The 17910-nt window shown below is 45.8% G+C and overlaps 1 protein-coding gene across 1 annotated transcript in view; it reads left to right on the top strand.

The window, feature by feature from the left end:
• Nucleotides 1-17910, top strand: part of STK3 (serine/threonine kinase 3) — a 212211-nt gene that overhangs the window by 18324 nt on the left and 175977 nt on the right. The window contains exons 2-3 of the mRNA XM_056124934.1: nucleotides 6173-6253; nucleotides 17241-17369. Of these exons, the coding sequence (XP_055980909.1) occupies nucleotides 6173-6253; nucleotides 17241-17369 (210 nt within the window). The remainder of the gene's footprint in view (nucleotides 1-6172; nucleotides 6254-17240; nucleotides 17370-17910) is intronic.

Here is a 17910-nt window from a genome sequence, read left to right as displayed (position 1 = left end):
CCACCCCTCCTTCATCCTGCAGTTTTTCTGGCCCTTTCCATCACGGAATTTGCTTAATACTGTGTGTTTGTATGCAGTTTGGATAATTTTTAAGTGCCCAAGGCAAGTGCCCTACCTGCTGTGCCGAGTCTCTGGCCCCATGGTAGATTATGAAACATAACTTATTCTTGAAGCAATAAACAACTAGGCTGACTCTGATAGAAAACAGAAGACTTTTATATTGAGTTCCTGGGAAGGCAATACTAGACATTGATCAGGAAATGCAGAAGTGAGATAAACAACCTTATGGAACGGGGAAAAGTTGAAGAAGGCACCAAGGAGTGGAAATGTTGGAAAGTTTCATGTTGGCGAGGAAGAAGGGATAGCAGTGTTTGAAAACAATGTGTGGGAGAAGACGGACTCACTCGTGCACACACACACACACGCACTTGCACAAACACACACTTCAGCACACTCACTCTTACTCAAACACACCCTTCTTCAAACACACACTTACCCATTTGCACACACTCACACATACACACTCACACTTCTGCACACACTGGCGCTTGTGCACACACACTCATGCGTTTACTTTGACACACACACCACACACGCACACACACACTCACACTACACAGCCTTGGTTTAGCAGTGGTAGGCTAATTGTGTGTCCTTCCAGGCCTGATGTGATGGAAAGTCAGAAGGCAGGAAAATGAGATTTATTAGTCACTTCTTTGCTCTTACAAGGACGGTTGTAGGATGTGTCTGTGGGGCCTGGGAAACGTCTCTGGGCCGAGCATGTGCCGACGGCCCGCCGTCTGATGGCTTTGGAATTCAGGACTGTCGTGCCACGATGAAATGCATCTGAGGTGTTTAGAGCCAAACACAGATGAAATTATGATCATTACTCCCCGTCTGCCAGGGCAACCAAATGGGGAAATGTGTTGTGCATTTTAGCTTGGGGTTTTAATTGTCGAATTTTTTTTTTTTTATTTCTCCTTTAAACTGTAAGGGCTTTAAGAGCAGACAGTATAAAAGTTACTTAAAATTAAACCATAACGGAAATGATCAGATTTCATTTATAAGCAGCAGAAAGGAAAGAGGAAATAAAGACAGAATGACAGAAAACGTGAACGTTTACCAAGATAAATCATATGTTTTCACTTGACGGACACCCCGGAGACCATCTTTTTGCCTGCGTTAAATTAATCGCATTGCAGTTGTCCCACATGTGGAGAGAAGGTGCGGTGTGGACTCATAGTGGATTGGCATTAAGTGTTTTGGCCGGCCTTGGGCTGGCTTGCTTAAAGGAGCCCGACTCTGGGCTGTGCCCAGGACATAGTAGGAGTTAAGGGTGCCTTTCGGGGCCCACCAGCCTCTCCTTCCCTCCTACTCTCCTCCTTGTCCATGCTTGTGCCAGACCCTTTAAGTGTTTGTCATCGCAGTTTGGTGGCTGAGACCTCTGTCCTGTAGTCTTTGACCTGGCCAGATAGCCACTTCCACTGCCTGGCCTACCTACCATGAAGCTTCTGACGGTGCTGGAGAAAACGTGCCCCACAGCCCTACAGCGCTGGGTACTGAACCTCAGGCATCCCGAGAAGCAGTTCTAGCCCCCTCTGCCTTGTCCATCCTGTACCTGCCGTTGGCCATTGAACAATGAGGAGGTTGTGGGGGGCGTGGAGGAGCTGACCCCTGGCAGAGTGTAGGTAGACCCTGAGTATAACTTTGGGCTCCCCTAAAACTTAATTCTGAATAAGGATCCCCCCCCGGAACATTTGGTTACATTTCTCTCTAGTGACCTTGTGTGGTCTGTGTGTTTGTATGCAGTTTGGATAATTTTTAAGTAAGAGACTTGTGTATGTTTAATGACAGTGAATTATGAAAGATTCATCTACATATATATGTATATATTAATAATAATTATTTTTGGTTTGGGGGCCACTCCTGGGCAGTGCTGGGGGTCTATTCCCAGTCTTGTGCTTGGGGGTTGCCCCTGCAGTGCTCAGGCAGCCAGAGGGTTCAGGGCCTCAGACCAATGTATGTACTCGGCCCCTGGAATGACTCTTTTGGCCCTTATCAATGTATAACTTGCATATTCCCGACATCCCTTTTGGTATTACTATTTTTGGCATTTTAAGGTATGTGGTTTGTGAGTTTTTTTTATTGTGATCTCTCCCACTTTTCCGATTCATTTGTTCCTAATAACGTCCATTGAAGTGGAACACGCTGGTTCCTGCTCACAGGTTCAGGGGGCTGCTGTGTGGTCATTCTGGCAAGCCTCGGTTTGGACTCCTTTCTGTGCCTCCACCGCACAGCCTCTGCTCTGCCTCATAAAACACGTAGGAGTCAAGGTAGAAGAGCTCCCACGAGTTCGGAGATGGCTCTCGCGTCCCTCTGTGCCCTTCTGCCACAGCCTCCTGTGCTTGGCGAGACCCACCCGAGTAGTGAGTTTCCAGTGCTCTTTCCTTCCGGCTGTTGTCTGGGACATGCTTTTGTGGATGTCTCTCCTGGGGACCCTTGTTGGAAGCCTGTTGGCCTTGCAGGCAGGACTTCACTGCAGGCCCCCGCGTTACCTGGGCGACGTCTCTGTTCTCTGTCCGTGCCAGGGAGACTGCGGGGAGCCTGTTGCGCCTGGGTATGGACCGGAGGTGGATTTTGCGTTCTCTCAGCTTGTTGAAGATCCCGCTGTGCCTTCATTTGCTTAGTAGCAGACGAGTGGACGCTGAAGTCATCCTTGGTTTTTGGTTTTGTTTTGGGGCCACACCCAGTAGGACTCAGGAGTTGCTCCTGGTTCTGTGCTCAGGAATTACTCCTGGCATGCGCCAACCATGGACCAGTCCTCCTGGCCCTTGTGTCTACTGTCCTTGGGTATTAGTCTCATGCTATGTATTTTGTTTTTATTTTTTATCCCACAGATGAATGCAGTCATTGTATGTCCTGTCGTTCTCCTTCTAGTGAAATCACTCAGCATGGGACTCTCCATGTCCCTCCATTTATTTATAAGCAAATTTCATGACTCCATTTTTCCTAACAGCTGCCTCTGATTCCATTGTGTAGTTGTACTACAATTTCTTTATCCAGTCGTCTGTTCTTGGGCTTTCAGGTTGTTTCCAGATTCTGGGTACTGTGAACAGTGCTGTAGTAAACATAGAAGTGCAGATGGCATTTCTGCTGTGTGCTGGGCATGTTCTTTTCACCAAATATTCTTGGCCAGGAATATACATACAACACACATACATATATATATATACACACATATATACATATATACATATGTATGCATTCCCCCCCCCCCCCCCCGCACCCCCAGGAGATTGTTTTTCTGTTTGTGGAATGTGTTTATAAGCATGCACAGGTGACCTTCAACTCGTAGGTAGACGGTAGGACTTCTTTCTCTGTAGAGCTCTCTTCTCTAGCTGGGGGTTCTGGCCCCGAATGTGACATTCAGGTAGTCTGCGATGCCTGGTCTGTTTGCCTACCCCAATCAGTTTGTTTCTGCAGCCGTGATGCTGCTGAATTGTTGGTGTTCCTCTTTCCCTGGCCTGGAGCCTGGACCCCTGATAAGCCGGAGAGAGGATGCCTGGCTGGGGATAGGAGGGTCCTTGTTTTCCTTCCTTTTCCTCATGCATCTCTTTCCTGAGTGCCACTAGCTACTGTCTGACAATGGTCGTACCTTACACGTGCTTCATCTCTCTGGTTCTTTAGAGGACAGGTCATTCTGGATCCTGTCGGAAGTTTTAGGCGGAAGTAACAGTCGTGCTTTGGACTCTTAAAAACCCTAAAGCATGCTGTATTCTGTGCTTGCCTACTTTGAATCACCTTCTTGCTGTTTTTCACGTCGCCTAGTTTGCATGATGGAAATCCTTTTTCTGCCCTGCAGGGCGGTCATCCTTGGGAGAGAGCACCTCAACAGGTGCATGGTCTACAGTATTCTTAACCAGCCTGGATTATTATTCTTAACCATTATGATGGTTCCTTTTACTTTCATCATACTAAGTTGGTTTTGGTTCTTCATGTAAAGTTCCGTTTGCTTCTTCATTTAAAAAATTTCACACTAAATTATTTTTACTCCGCCAAAGACAGCAAACAAATCTCTTAGGTACTGTGATTCATAATACTTTCAATGGCAGTTTTATGCATACGTAAACATATAATGACCCCCCCCCCCCCATCAGGGTACCCCTCCCTCCACCAGGGTCCCAGATGCTCGTTCCACTAAACACCTCCCTTCCATCTCAGAAGCTAAGTTCTGTGGCCCCAGTTCTCAAGTTCTGTTGCCTTTAGCCATGTGTTCCTCTCTTATTGGGTGTCTTTGGGCCCCACATCTGAGAGAGATCTTTCTGGGCCTGTCACTCTCCTTCTCACCGACTTCATGCAACATGATATCCTCTAGTTTCATCTACGTCATGGGAAATGGCATGATTCACCCTTTCTCACAGCCATGTCGTATTCCATTGTGTATATATACCACGACTTCGTGATCCATTCGTCCTGAGTTGGGTACCTTAGTTGTCTTTTCTGCATACTAAACATGGTGATGAACATAGGTGTGCATACATCCTCTTGGATTAGTGTTTTTATGATTTTAAAATATACATTAATAAGTGGTATTACTGGGTCTTATAAGTTCTGTTCCTCATACTGCTTTCCATTGAAGTTGAACCAGATATCACTCCATGTCGATGATTTTTTTTACAAAAGAAAACACCAAAGCAACGGGCTTCAAACATTTGTGTATGGCAAGTAATTAAATAGATCATAAAACTGAAAACATATTAGTGAAGTCAAAATGCAAGTGAAAATATTTGCAACCTTGAAAAAGGCGAATTTCTTATGCATACTAATAAAACAGTAGAAAAATAGGAACAGAAATACTTCCTATAGTCTCATGGTCACACTAAAATATGTATAATTTCATATATTATTATCAACATTTAAATATATCTTAATATCTCAGCCTTATATGACACAAATGCACAGTAAATCTACACTGAATTGAAGTCTTCACCTAGAGCTTGCCCAGGGCGGGTGTTTGGTGGATGTGCTCTATCATTTGTGGGAGGAAAACTTCATGGAACTGTGAAGGGCAGTTATATGTAATGTACATATAAAAATAAAGGAGGATGTTTTATATTGTACTGATGCTATCAAGATCTCCAGAGTAGCTTAAACACTATTAAGTGAAGACAGCTGATTATGGTAAAGGTAAAGGTAAAGGCCCTCCCGTTGATCGTCGATTTGCTCGAGCGGGCCCAATAACGTCTCCATTGGAGACTTTGTTGTTACTGTGTCTGGCATATCGAATACTCTCGGTAGCTTGCCGGGCTCTCCGAGAGGGGCGGAGGAATCGAACTCGGGTCGGCCATGTTGGCCGCTTGTAAGGCGAACACCCTACCCGCTGTGCTATCGCTCCAGCCCTCTTCACTATTAGGTGAAGACAGCTGATTATGGAATTTAACAAAATGTGTATAACTTGCTATCCTGGTATTTAAAATGGGGGAGAAATAAGAATATACATATTTGTTTGAAGATTTTTTTCTTTTGATGTTTGGGTGACACCTGGCCATGTGCAGGGCTCACTCCTGGCACTCTGCTCATGAATTGCTCTTGGCACATTAGGAGAACTTCATGGGGTACCAGGGACCAGATCCAGGTCTGCTGCACGCCAGGCAAGTGCCTCACCTGTTGTACTGTCATCTCTCTAAGCTCTGATTCTTAGGAAACTAATCAAGGTGGTTCTTATTGCTTCTTTGTGGGGGGAGCACACCTGGCAGTGCTCAGGGACCATGTGGGGAGAGGGACTTAACCTGCGGCTCCTGCATGCAAAGTGGGAACACTGATCTTTTTCATCAGTCCGGGTTATTCTTGGAAGTGTTCCTGGATGTTTAAGAACAGAGATAGGGCATTGGAGATAGAAGGCTATTTCATCTTTACTCTGTATTGCTTATTTCCTTGTGTTTGGACCCCACCCGGCTGTGCTCAGGGCTCACTCCTGCTCAGGGGTTCCTGTGGGGTGTCAGGTATGGGACTGGGGTCCTCTCCATACAAGGCAAAGGTCCCGGCCGGCTGTTGTGTTGCTTCAGTCCTCTTGTTCCTGTTCCAGAACCGTCTGAATGGATTTTATATTAAGAACAAAATAAATTTTGTGAAAGATTTTAAGGAAAATGTTTCTTTTTGCTTTTTTAAACAGTAAGCTTAAAAAGCTGAGTGAAGACAGTCTGACGAAGCAGCCTGAGGAAGTGTTTGATGTATTAGAGAAGCTTGGGGAAGGGTAAGTACGAACATCTTGAAAGGTATATTGAAAGGACGGTCATTTAAAAGACACTGTAGCATTAGTCTTAACCAGAGATATTTTCTTGAGCAATAACAGTAATTAGAATTAGTATACCCTGCAGCAGTCAATGTGGGCTCATAAATGATTTATTTTTGCTAGATTTAGTATTGGTTTCTTTTAGAGAACTGAGACTTAGATGTAAGAGAGAGCAAGACTTGTGCTGTAAATTTATTTCCAAAATGTTTGTTAGTCATAGAGCATTTCTACTAATAAGCTTGGAAGAGTTGATTTCCTTAACAAGTGAGCATGACATCTTCCAGGACACTGTGGTCACCTTCTGCGGAGAAGAGTGAGCGGTATCTGTCAGTAGTGCCTCGGTGAGGAAAAGCGCATAGAGCTGACGTGACAGATTTCATTTTGGATGGATAGGAGCATTGAATGAAATGGCAAAGTACAGGAAATGTAAAAAATTATAGAAAATATAAAACAGAATCCATAATGGTTTATGGAGCAGAAACATTGAGGGGCGGGGGAGAGGGAGAGAGAGGTAGAGAAAGAAAGTAGGAGGGAGAGAGAGACAGAGAGAGAGAGAGAGAGAGAGAGAGAGAGAGACTAAAAATGTAACATAATATGTATCCTAAAATGGAAGGAATACTATCAAGAATATTTTCCACTGAATCTCAGTAATCTCAAAATGATTAGGATGAATTAAAATACAGACAGAGCCACATGCTATTTACAAGATGCCAGTTTTATTCGAAGGGTAGAAATACTGCACTCTTTCTTACTAGAGATATCAGCTGGGGAGATTCCTTGCTCTATTACCCAAAATACTCTGCAGATACAGTACAATATTTATCAAAACACCAATAGCATTTTTCACGGAAATAGAATAAAGAATTCTGAAATTTGTATGGAACCACCGAAGACCCTGAATAACCAATCCGATCTTGAGAAAGAACAAGCCAGAGGCATTGCGTTTCCTGATTTCAAACTATCCTGTCATATCAAACTCTCAAATATGCACAACTTGATCCTAATCAAAACAGTATGATATGTTTATGGAAACAGATATGCGCGTCTATGGAGCAGGACAGAGGGCCCAGAAGCAGTCACCTCCGTATATGCAACACACACACACACACACACACACACACACACACAGAGTCAGTGGATTTATGACAGGAGTGGCACAAGAGGCCGTGTCTTCAGTAAATCAATAAATGGGGCTGGGGAAACTGAACAACCACACACAGAAGGATGAAACTGGACCAATCTTTCCCCCGATATATAAACAAACATTCTCTGTGTAAAGACCTAAACATACAATCTGAAACCATAAAATCTCAGGAAGAAGATGTAGGCAAAATAGGCTGTGATCTCCTTCATATCAATCTTGTGGTAATCTTTTTTAAGTCAACAAAAAAGTTAACAAGTCTCCATCAAACCAGAAAGCATCAGCCCGCTGGGCCCGTCAGCACCGCTTGAGGGTCACCTACCGAAAGAGTGGGAGGCCTGCACGTTCATCTTACCTCCCACAGGGGGTTAAGAGCCAATAAAATTTGAGACAGTCCAGTCGGTTTTTAAAAAATGGGTAGAGGACCTGGATGGACATTTTTGTAAAGAAAACATATCAAGGAGCAACAAGTACACGGAAATATTGTTAGTCTAATTAAACCAGGGAGGTGTAGATACACCCAGAGGGAGAGATCACATTGTGCCGTTTAGGATAGCCGTTCGCAAAAGACAAACAGCCAGAGTTGGGGATGATGCGGAAGACAGGAGCTGCATGTGCACTGCCGGATGGCCTCAGTGCTCCCTCTGGAGCCAGTGTGGAGGGGCCCGCCCGAACCCCGAGTCCCAGCACTTCCACTCCTTGTGTATTATCTGAGGAAATGGAAACACTGACTAGAAACACCCGCCCCCCGCCCCCCCGGGTTTGTGACATACCCACAGAGTCCTGCATGCAAGTTCATGAATACAGCGACAGCTGCACCCATGTTTGGAACATACACCTGTATATCCATGTTCATGAACATGCTAACGGACACCTGCACCTGTGTTCATAAACATGCTAAGAAAGACTCCTGAACTCATCTTCTTGAACATACTAACAGATACCTGGAGGGAAATGTTCAGGACCATGCTAACAGACACCTGTACCCGTGTTCATAAACATGCGAACAGACACCTGTACCCATGTTCAGGAACATACTAACAAAGACACCTGTACTGTGTTCATAAATGTACTAACAAAGACTCCTGCACCTGTGTACTTGAACATATATATATATATTTTAATTTTATTGAATCATCGTGAGATAGTTATAAACTTTCATGTTTGGGTTACAATCACACAGTGATCAAACACCCATCCCTCCACCAGTGCACGTTCCCCACCACCAATATCCCCGGTATAACCCCCCTTTCCCACCCTCCCTCTGCCTCCATGGCAGACATTATTCCACATAGTCTCTTTCTACTTTTGGGCATTATTATGGTTTGCAATCCAAACCCTGAGAGGTCATCATGTTTGGCCCTTTATCTACTTTCTGCACACATCTCCCATCCCCACCGATTCCTCCAGCCATCTTTTTCTTAGTGATCTCTTTTCTATTCCAGCTGCCTTCACCCCTTTGCTCATGAGGCAGGCTTCCAGCTATGGAGCAGTCTCTCTGTCCCATGTATCTACGGTCCTTAGGTGTCAGCCTCATGTTATGTTGTTTCATACTCCACAAATGAGTGCAGTCCTTCTATGTCTGTCCCTCTCTTTCTGACTCATTTCACTTTAACATGATACTCTCCATGTCTGTCCATTTATAAGCAAAGTTCACGACTTCATCTCTCCTGACATCTGCATAGTATTCCATTGTGTAGATGTACCAAAGTTTCTTTAACCAGTATCTGTTCTAGGGCACTTGGGTTGTTTTCAGATTTTGGCTATTGTGAACAGTGCTGCAGTGAACATATAGGTACAGATGTCATTTCTACTGTGCTTTTTTGCATCCTTGGGATATATTCCCAGAAGTGGTATTGTGGGGTCATACGGAAGCTCAATTTCTAGTTTTTTGAAGGACTGTTCACATTGTTTTCCAGAAAGGCTGGACTAGTGGGCATTCCCACCAACAGTGAAAGAGTGTCCCTTTTCCCCCACATCCATGCCAGCACTGGTTGCTTTTGTTCTTTTGAATGTGTGCCAGTCTCTGTGGTTTGAGATGATATCCCATTGTTGTTTTGATTTGCATCTCCCTGATGGCTAGCGATGTGGAGCATTTTTTCATGTGCCTCTTGGCCATTTGTATTTCTTTTTTGAGGAAACTTCTGTTCATTTCTTCTCCCCATTTTTTTGATGGGGTCGGAGATTTTTTTCTTGTACAATTCTACTAGTGTCTTGTATATCCTGTATATTAATCCCTTATCAGATGGCTATTGGGTAAATATTCTTTCCCGTTCTGTAAGCTCTTTTTGTATTTTGGTCACTGTTTTTTTGAAGTGCAGAAGCTTCTTAGTTTGATGTAGTCCCATTTGTTTATATCTGCTTGCTCTTGCAGTACGTGAACATATTAACAACACCTGCACCCACATTCATAAACATATTAACAAAGACACCTGCACTCACGTTCATAAACATACTAACAAAGACACTTGCACCCATATTCACAAACATACTACGACACCTGCACTCATGTTCATGAACATACTGACACCCACAGCCATATTCATAAACATACTAACAAAGACACAGGTACCTGTGTGTATAAACATGCTAACAAAGACTCCTGCATGCACGTTTATTAACATACTAACAAAGTTATCTGCCTCTCTGTTGATGAACCTACAAAGATACCTGCACCCCATATTCATGAACTTACAAAGACCTCTATACCAGTGTTCATTAACATACTGACATGCATCACCATATGTAGTCACATATTTTTCTTATGTGAGAACATCTTAGCAGCTTTCATGGCAACACTACACTAATGATCTGTAGGCAGCCTGCAGTTTCTTACGTTGTGATGGCCATTACCTGGACTTACTGTGGTAATCTTGTCTCAGGATATAAGAATGTCCGCCGTGTGTCCAGTCATCGTGTTGTGTCCCTGACACCGGTGCTGTGTTGTTTATGTCAGTTACGGCTCAGGAGGAAACGAGCCGACAGAAAAGACCCTGGAGACTTGGCAGTGATGGGCCAGTGTGGTACGGGCAGGGCCGACTCTGCAGCTGCCCGTCACAGCCCAGGCAAAGGTCCCCACAGCCCACTGAGTGTGCAGTGGCACCAAGACATTTGCTGGGGGGTAAATCATCTTCTCACAGATGTTACTTGAACAATTGGATACGTAAGCCAGTGAGCTTTTACCGTGTATCTTAATCAACGTGGACTCAAAATGGGTTATAGATCTAAATGTAAATTTTACAAAATCTTTTAAAGGGAAACATGGACGGAAATAGTTGTGGGCAGGTGGAGAAGTGGAGTTCCTTGGTTTTAACACTGAAAGCAGAACAGCTGACTGAGGAAGGGGCCAGGTGTGGTGCAGAGGCTAAACTTTACACCTGCCTTGCAAGCGTGGGGCCGTGGATCAGACCCCCACTGAGCACAGTCCTGGTTGCTCTGTCACTTGGGACCCCGAGACCTCATCAGTGTCACCTCCTGCATGTAGTGGGGCGGGCAGGCCACGCTTAAATGAGTGTGTGTCCAGAATGCCGCGTGTCAGCCATAGCCAGATTCTGTGGCCTCTGACAAGCCCTGCGGCTGAGTGTGGGACCGCCCACTGCAGCACTTTGACCCCCCCACCCCATCCTAACTTCTGCTCCCCAATTCCAGCAACAATAGCATTGAAGGGAAAGGGAGCAGAGCAAACCCCTGTGTTGTGCGTGAGCTTCCGGCCCAGGATCGGAGTCTTAGGACTCCAGTACTATTGGCCAAGGCCAGGACTCTCCCAGGAGGGAAGGAAGGAGGTGGCAGGTAGAGGAGTCATGGTGGGCACTGCCCCCAGTCCTCACAGGTAGTAGTGAGCATGAAAAAATTTCTTTACAGTAACAACAAAGCCTCCAATGGAGACGTTACTGGGCCCGCTCGAGCAAATCGATGATCAACGGGAGGGCCTTTACTTTACTTTACTTACAAAATATTTAAAATATGGGTAAGTTGAAATGAAGAACATTGAGTTTTTGCTCAGCCAGATCATTTTGTTTTTTCTTTTTGGGTCATACCCAGCGATGCTCAGGGGTTACCCTTGGTTCTGCACTCAGGAATTACTCCGGGCGGTGCTTGGGGGACCATATGGAATGCCAGGGATTGAACTTGCGTCAGCTGTGTGCAAGGCAAACGCCCTCCCCGCTGTACTATCGCTCCGGTCCCTCAGCCAGAGACTCTTAAGAAAATGAAGAGACAAACTGGAAACAAGGATAAAATACTTGTAAATCAGTCCACATTTTCAACTAAGAACTTACCTTTGCAATATAGATTTTTTGCAATGTAGTTTTTTTTTTTTTAAACCTCGAAACTTGACATCAAGACATCAGGTGAATGATTTAAAAAATGGACAGAAGGTCTGGACTTTGGCCAGAGAGACACGTGTTTGTCCCCCCAAATGTGCAGCCTCAGTCACACTGGATAGGTAAGGCGAAGTTGTTTAAATAAAATCTGAAAGAAAGCAAGGTGGCAACATTTATTCTTGTAAAGTGTATGTGTGTGTGTTTATATGTGTGCGTGTGTACGTGCGCACCCGTGTGCACGTGTGCACACGTCTAAAGTCTGAGGATTTCCAACAGGACTGTGAGTGTGTAGACTGTGACTGTGAGTCTGTCGCGGCTGGACTCATGTGTTTTGGAGTGTTGTGGGTAACTGGCTACATGAAAAATCTGGGTCAGGGCAAATGGGCAAGACAGAATTCTGTTGCTGGTACCTGCAGGAGGTATCTGGGACGGGGGTTTTGTCTCCTGAAACTCTCTGCTGCTTCCAAAGACTGGTAAATTTTTAAGAGTTAAACACTATTGAATAAAGAAGAACCCTATTAATGGTGTATAAGTGAGCATGGAACCAAGCATGGATGTGCCAGATGACGTGAGAGTTTGGGTTGTGAAGGAACTTTGGGAGTCTAACAGACTGAGCCTCTTTAAGAATTGAAAAATGTTAGGGAGAAATGAGAACATAGTTTGTAATACTTTGTAGTCCAAAGTGGGCAATACTGTCCCCGGGGGTGGGGGGTTGGAACAGTGAGGGGGCCATAGTAGCCGTAAGTGAGTTGGGGACACTTTCTCTTTGTTCTCTTTGTTCATTTTTAAGAGGTTGGCTTCCAGGAGGGTGCTGAGTGATTCTTTTTATTTTTCAAAAGACAGTTATCGACCAAGTAAGCTTAGGGACTTCTTTGCTCAATAAATTTGATTAAATACAAAAGTATATTATAAAACATGTCTATACTTTCTGTTTCCTTATAGTCTTCCTCTTTTCTTTAAAGGGTAATTTTATGGCCCATTGGTTTTTAAAAGAAGGAACAATCATTTGAAGAGGCAGAAGTCTGTACTCATAAACTCTACCCCCTGCCATAAATCGATGGTAGCACAATAAAATAAAATTACAATGTTCAGCATAAAGGAAAAGAAAAAAAAATTCAAATACAAGGAAAAAGCCAAAAACAACGAATATAGACCAAAAATATTTTTCAGGTCTTGTTTTTGATCATGGTCTATGAAATTCTGTAATAAATAATTGCAGGATCAAAACATAGTCGTTAGAATTTGGGGAACAGAGTCAGTGGGCAGCAGTGTTGGCCAACACTAACCCCTCAGAGCCCGTGTGGCCCAGAGGCCGGCTGCAGGAGGCTACTGCTTGGCCTGTAAGCTGGACCTCTTCTCCTCTCCAGCCAGGCCTCTCTCCTGCATCCAGGCCTTTTCTCCTGCATCCGGACCCTCTCTCCTGCATTGGGGCCCTCTCCCATCCATCCGGGCCTTCTCTCCTGTATCAGAGCCCTCTCTCCTCCAGCCGGGCGCTCTCATGCATATTCTTTTCAGTGCCGACTCTTTGTTGCCCTGGCATGAACCCAGGGGCTCAGACATGCCAAGCATGTCCCGGTCCCTAAGCTATATACCTTGTCCCACACGCAGTACAGTGGAGGCAGTGTGTGGGCCTGAGGGTAACTGGGTACCAAAATAAATTAAATTCATGAAACCCAGAGAGAGAGGGAAGAAGACAGAATTCATTTTGATAAGGAGGCTGCTTTCTCACCTGTCCCTTATTTGGAAGGACTGAACTTGAAAGCAATTCCACATACCCTCATTTGGGGGCGGGGACACTCCAGACAGGACTGAGCAGACCGCACAGTGCGGCGATGGAACCCCGGCTCCCACAGGCCAAGTGACTCTCCAGTCCTTCGTGCTAGCTTCCCGATCCCTCCCTCTGCATGCTAGTTCATCTTTGCTATCAGAGAAGATTCCGTGTCTTCCAATCACATGCTTTCTGTCTCCTCTGGGCAAAGCGTGTCGTGAAGAAGACATGCTCTTCAGCGTCAAAATGTGTTTACATTCTGGCATTGTTGCTCCCCAGTAGCAGAATCTCTGCTTCCTCTTTTTTTTTTTTTTTAAAAAATCTTTATTTAACATTGTGATTTACAAAGTTGTTCAGAGCACAGTTGTTTCGGGCATTCAGTGATGGAGCAGCAGTCCTACCCCCTTTGCGACCTTCCCGCCACGATCACCCTCAGTTTCCTACCCATCCCCCCAAGACCACCGCCTTAGCAGGCACAACATAATTTATTTTGCCTGTTGCAACAAAATGGGAAATGGAATTATTAATAAGAAAAAATGGTGCTGGAAGCGTTCAGCATAAGAGAAAAAACACATGGAGGGTGCGGGATCCCGGAGGAAAAAGAAAAAAGAAAAAACAGGTTCCAAAAAGATCACCCGCAAGTTCCAGATGGAGTAGGTGCCGCATCCCACCTCCCCCAGATGGAACCCCGGTGACCAGAAGCCTCTACAAACACAGCTCGAGTATGCGGGAACGAGGACTTTTTCTCAAGCGCGACATCTATATACAAAGTGATCAATAAGAAGTAAACCACCCAATCTTTCTGCCTGAAAGTCAGAGTTAAGTTTGGAGCACGGCCACAGCCGCAGAAACACAAGGACTTAATGCAGAACTCAGCAGCTTAGAGCAGAAAAGTGAAAGGACTATGCGTTAATCCAGGCCATCAAGTCTGCCGGAGGGGAAAGGGTGTTGCCCCATTCGCCCTCTCTTCTCTGGAAAGAAGGATGGCGGCCACATGGGAGCCTTGTGGACAGCAGGTATGAGCCGGGGGTGTGGGGGCGACTAAAACCTCATGGGAAGGGGGGCGTTCCGGTCCGTCCTTCACGCCCTACCGAGGTCACCAGCTGCCCCCCACGAGCGGCTCTCCAGCACGGCCACAGCCCCAGAAGCACAAGGGCTTAATGCAGAACCCAGCAGCTTGGAGCAGAAAAGTGAAAGGACTATGCGTTAATCCAGGCCATCAAGTCTGCCCAGAGGGGAAAGGGTGTTGCTCCCTTCCGCCCTCCTCCCTCTGGAAAGAAAGATGGCGGCCACATGGGAGCCTTGCGGACAGCAGGTATGAGCCGGGGATGTGGGGGCGACTAAAACCTCATGGGAAGGGGGGCGTTCCGGTCCGTCCTTCACGCCCTACCGAGGTCACCAGTCACCCCCCACAAGCGGCTCTCCAGCACAGCCACGGCCCCAGAAGCACAAGGACTTAATGCAGAACCCAGCAGCTTGGAGCAGAAAAGTGAACGGACTATGCGTTGACCCAGGCCATCAAGTCTGCCGGAGGGGAAAGGGTGTTGCCCCATTCGCCCTCTCCTCTCTGGAAAGAAAGATGGCGGCCACATGGGAGCCTTGTGGACAGCAGGTATGAGCCGGGGGAGTGGGGGCGACTAAAACCTCATGGGTTGGGGGGCGTTCCGGTCCGTCCTTCACGCCCTACCGAGGTCACCAGTCGCCCCCCGCGAGCGGCTCTCCAGCACGGCCATGGCCCCAGAAGCACAAGGACTTAATGCAGAACCCAGCAGCTTGGAGCAGAAAAGTGAACGGACTATGCGTTGATCTAGCCCATCAAGTCTGCCGGAGGGGAAAGGGTGTTGCCCCATTCGCCCTCTCCTCTCTGGAAAGAAAGATGGTGGCCACATGGGTGCCTTGTGGACAGCAGGTATGAGCCGGGAGTGTGGGGGCGACTAAAACCTCATGGGAAGGGGGGCGTTTCGCTCCGCCCTTCACGCCCTACCGAGGCCACCGGTTGCCCCCTGCGAGCGGCTCTCCAGCACGGCCACGACTCCAGAACACAGAAACCAGTTTCTTGACTATCTGACTTTCAGTAGAAATACTTCCAGGGTCAATAGGTAAAATAGCAGAAATCCAAAACCAACATTTAATTCTTTAACCCAGCTGTAGAAAGCAAATCACTTCACAATGCTTTTTCAGCATGTCTGATCTGGGGGGGGGGGGGGTAAACTCTAAATAATAGTGGTGAATCTTTTATTGAAACAATGAATCTAATCAAAGCAGATAGAGTGTTAACTAGAATTCATCTGCCTCACGGGGACGGGGAGGGGTGGGGGGTGGGGTTTTATTGGGGTTCTTCATGGTAAAAAATAAGTATTGGTAAAGGGAAATGTGTTTGATATTTGCATTACTGAGACATAAGCCTGAAAGCTTTGTAACCTTTCCCACAATGATTCAATAAATAAATAAATAAATAAAAATTAAAAAAAAAAAAATAAAAAAAAAATGGTGCTTTGGCAGGGCGGGGACTCAGGATGCCTCCCCCCCGCCCCTCCCGAGGGCGCCCCAGAGTTTTCAGCCTGAAGACCCATTTACCTGTGAGTTTCATCAGCTCGGCTTGAGTCTCTGGCAAGATTAGTCATGAGGCCGCGAGGCTGGGCCATTTCCAGGGCAGCAGCTGTGGAATGGGGGGTCACTCGCTCATCTGCCGTCGAGACAGAGGGAGGGTTGGAAAGGTGGGGGAGGGATACTGGGGATTTGGGTGGGTGGTGGAAAATGTGCACCGGTGGAGGGGTGGGTGTTCGCTCATCGTATGACTGAAACTCAAACATGAAAGCTTTGTAACTGAATCTCTCGGAGATTCAATTAAAAAAGAAAAAGTGATGAATCGTGTTCCTGCCTCCTAATAGCGCTGCCTTTGATGGTGCATGTTACAAGCCAAAGCCTTGTCCTGACTGAGAGTCAGACCGAGTTGTGTGGGAGTTCTTGCCTGGGCTTCTTGCTCATCCCATAGGATCAGCGATGTCCACTGCCTTTGTTTTAAAGTACGTGCATGGTTAAGCGGCAGACTTTCAAGAGTTGTGACAAAGACTGATTGGGCAAGTGGCTCTTAGCTCCTGCAGCTCCCTTACCTGCCAGTGTGTCCTCTTGCCCTTGAGACAGAGTGGAGGGAGCAGTCTGAGGAGCCTGGGTGCAGGTGAGCCTGGGTGCTGTGAGCCTGGGTGCCCGGTGCCTGCCCGACGTGGGTGCCCAGAAGGCCCAGCTGGGGGGCCAGCTTGAGAGTTCCAGTTGCTCTTTCGTAGCCAGAACAGGGATCGGAGCTTTATATTGTGGGGATAATCTTGCCAATGGCAAGGTAACCCTTTTCTACTAACTTGAGACTTTATAAACTGTTTTCAGTCTAACTGTTTTCAATCTGCATTTCATTCTTCTAATTTTCACTTATATCTTCTTAAAGCAGCATGCATTTGAGTTGGCAAAACTGTAAGTCCGTTTCTTTCTTTCATAAGAAAAATAGCACTTTAAAAATAGTTACTTTGATTTTGATAGATTTTGTAAGTCTGTAATTGGAGCAATAGTGCAAAGGGATAATTCACCTTTTTATTATTTGTTTACGTTGATTTGTCACCGTTAGTGTTTTAGACTAGAAAAGTCAACACTAAGAAAAATGCAAACTGTTTTTCTCTAATAATCATGATTTTAAAAGGCAGAAATAAAGGTATTGGTTCCTTGTAGGTCTTATGGAAGTGTATTCAAAGCAATTCACAAGGAGTCTGGACAAGTTGTGGCAATTAAACAAGTGCCTGTCGAGTCGGATCTTCAGGAAATAATCAAAGAAATTTCTATAATGCAGCAGTGTGACAGGTACGGAGAAATTTTGCCTTCCTTTTCATTAGGCTTGTTGATAAGGTATAATAAAATGCATTTACTGTTCAGATTTGTTTTCTGACTTTTCGTGGAAACTGAGATGGATTCAAGGAAGATGAGGACAACTTTGTGGATGCCTTTAAAAGGACCCAGAGGTGACCCAGAGATGGTTACGAAGTGTCATGTGAGGGCCTGTGAGGCTGGAGGGAACTTGGGCTGGAGCAGGTGCTTTGCACGTGGGGGGCCTGGGCTTGATCCCCAGCACTGCACGGTCCCCTGAGCACCCCTGGGAGTGACTCTCAAGCCCAGAGCTGTAGCCTTCCTCACTGCCGGCTGTGACTCTACATCCCCAAATAAAATAAAGTGTCATGTGGTGGTGGACAACGCTCGACTAATTTTTCATTTTCTGTGCAGGTTTCTGGGTATAAAAAAACCCTTTGCTTCGTGATATAGTCACTTAATTACTATTGTAAGACACTTTTTACTAGTTAAAAGTCTTGTTTTATTCATTCAACAAACATTTACTAGCAGAAAGTGT

The sequence above is a fragment of the Sorex fumeus genome, unplaced genomic scaffold (assembly GCF_029834395.1).
Source record: "Sorex fumeus unplaced genomic scaffold, SorFum_2.1 ptg000053l, whole genome shotgun sequence".
Lineage (NCBI taxonomy): Eukaryota > Metazoa > Chordata > Mammalia > Eulipotyphla > Soricidae > Sorex > Sorex fumeus.
This window is presented reverse-complemented; position numbering and strand designations above follow the sequence as displayed.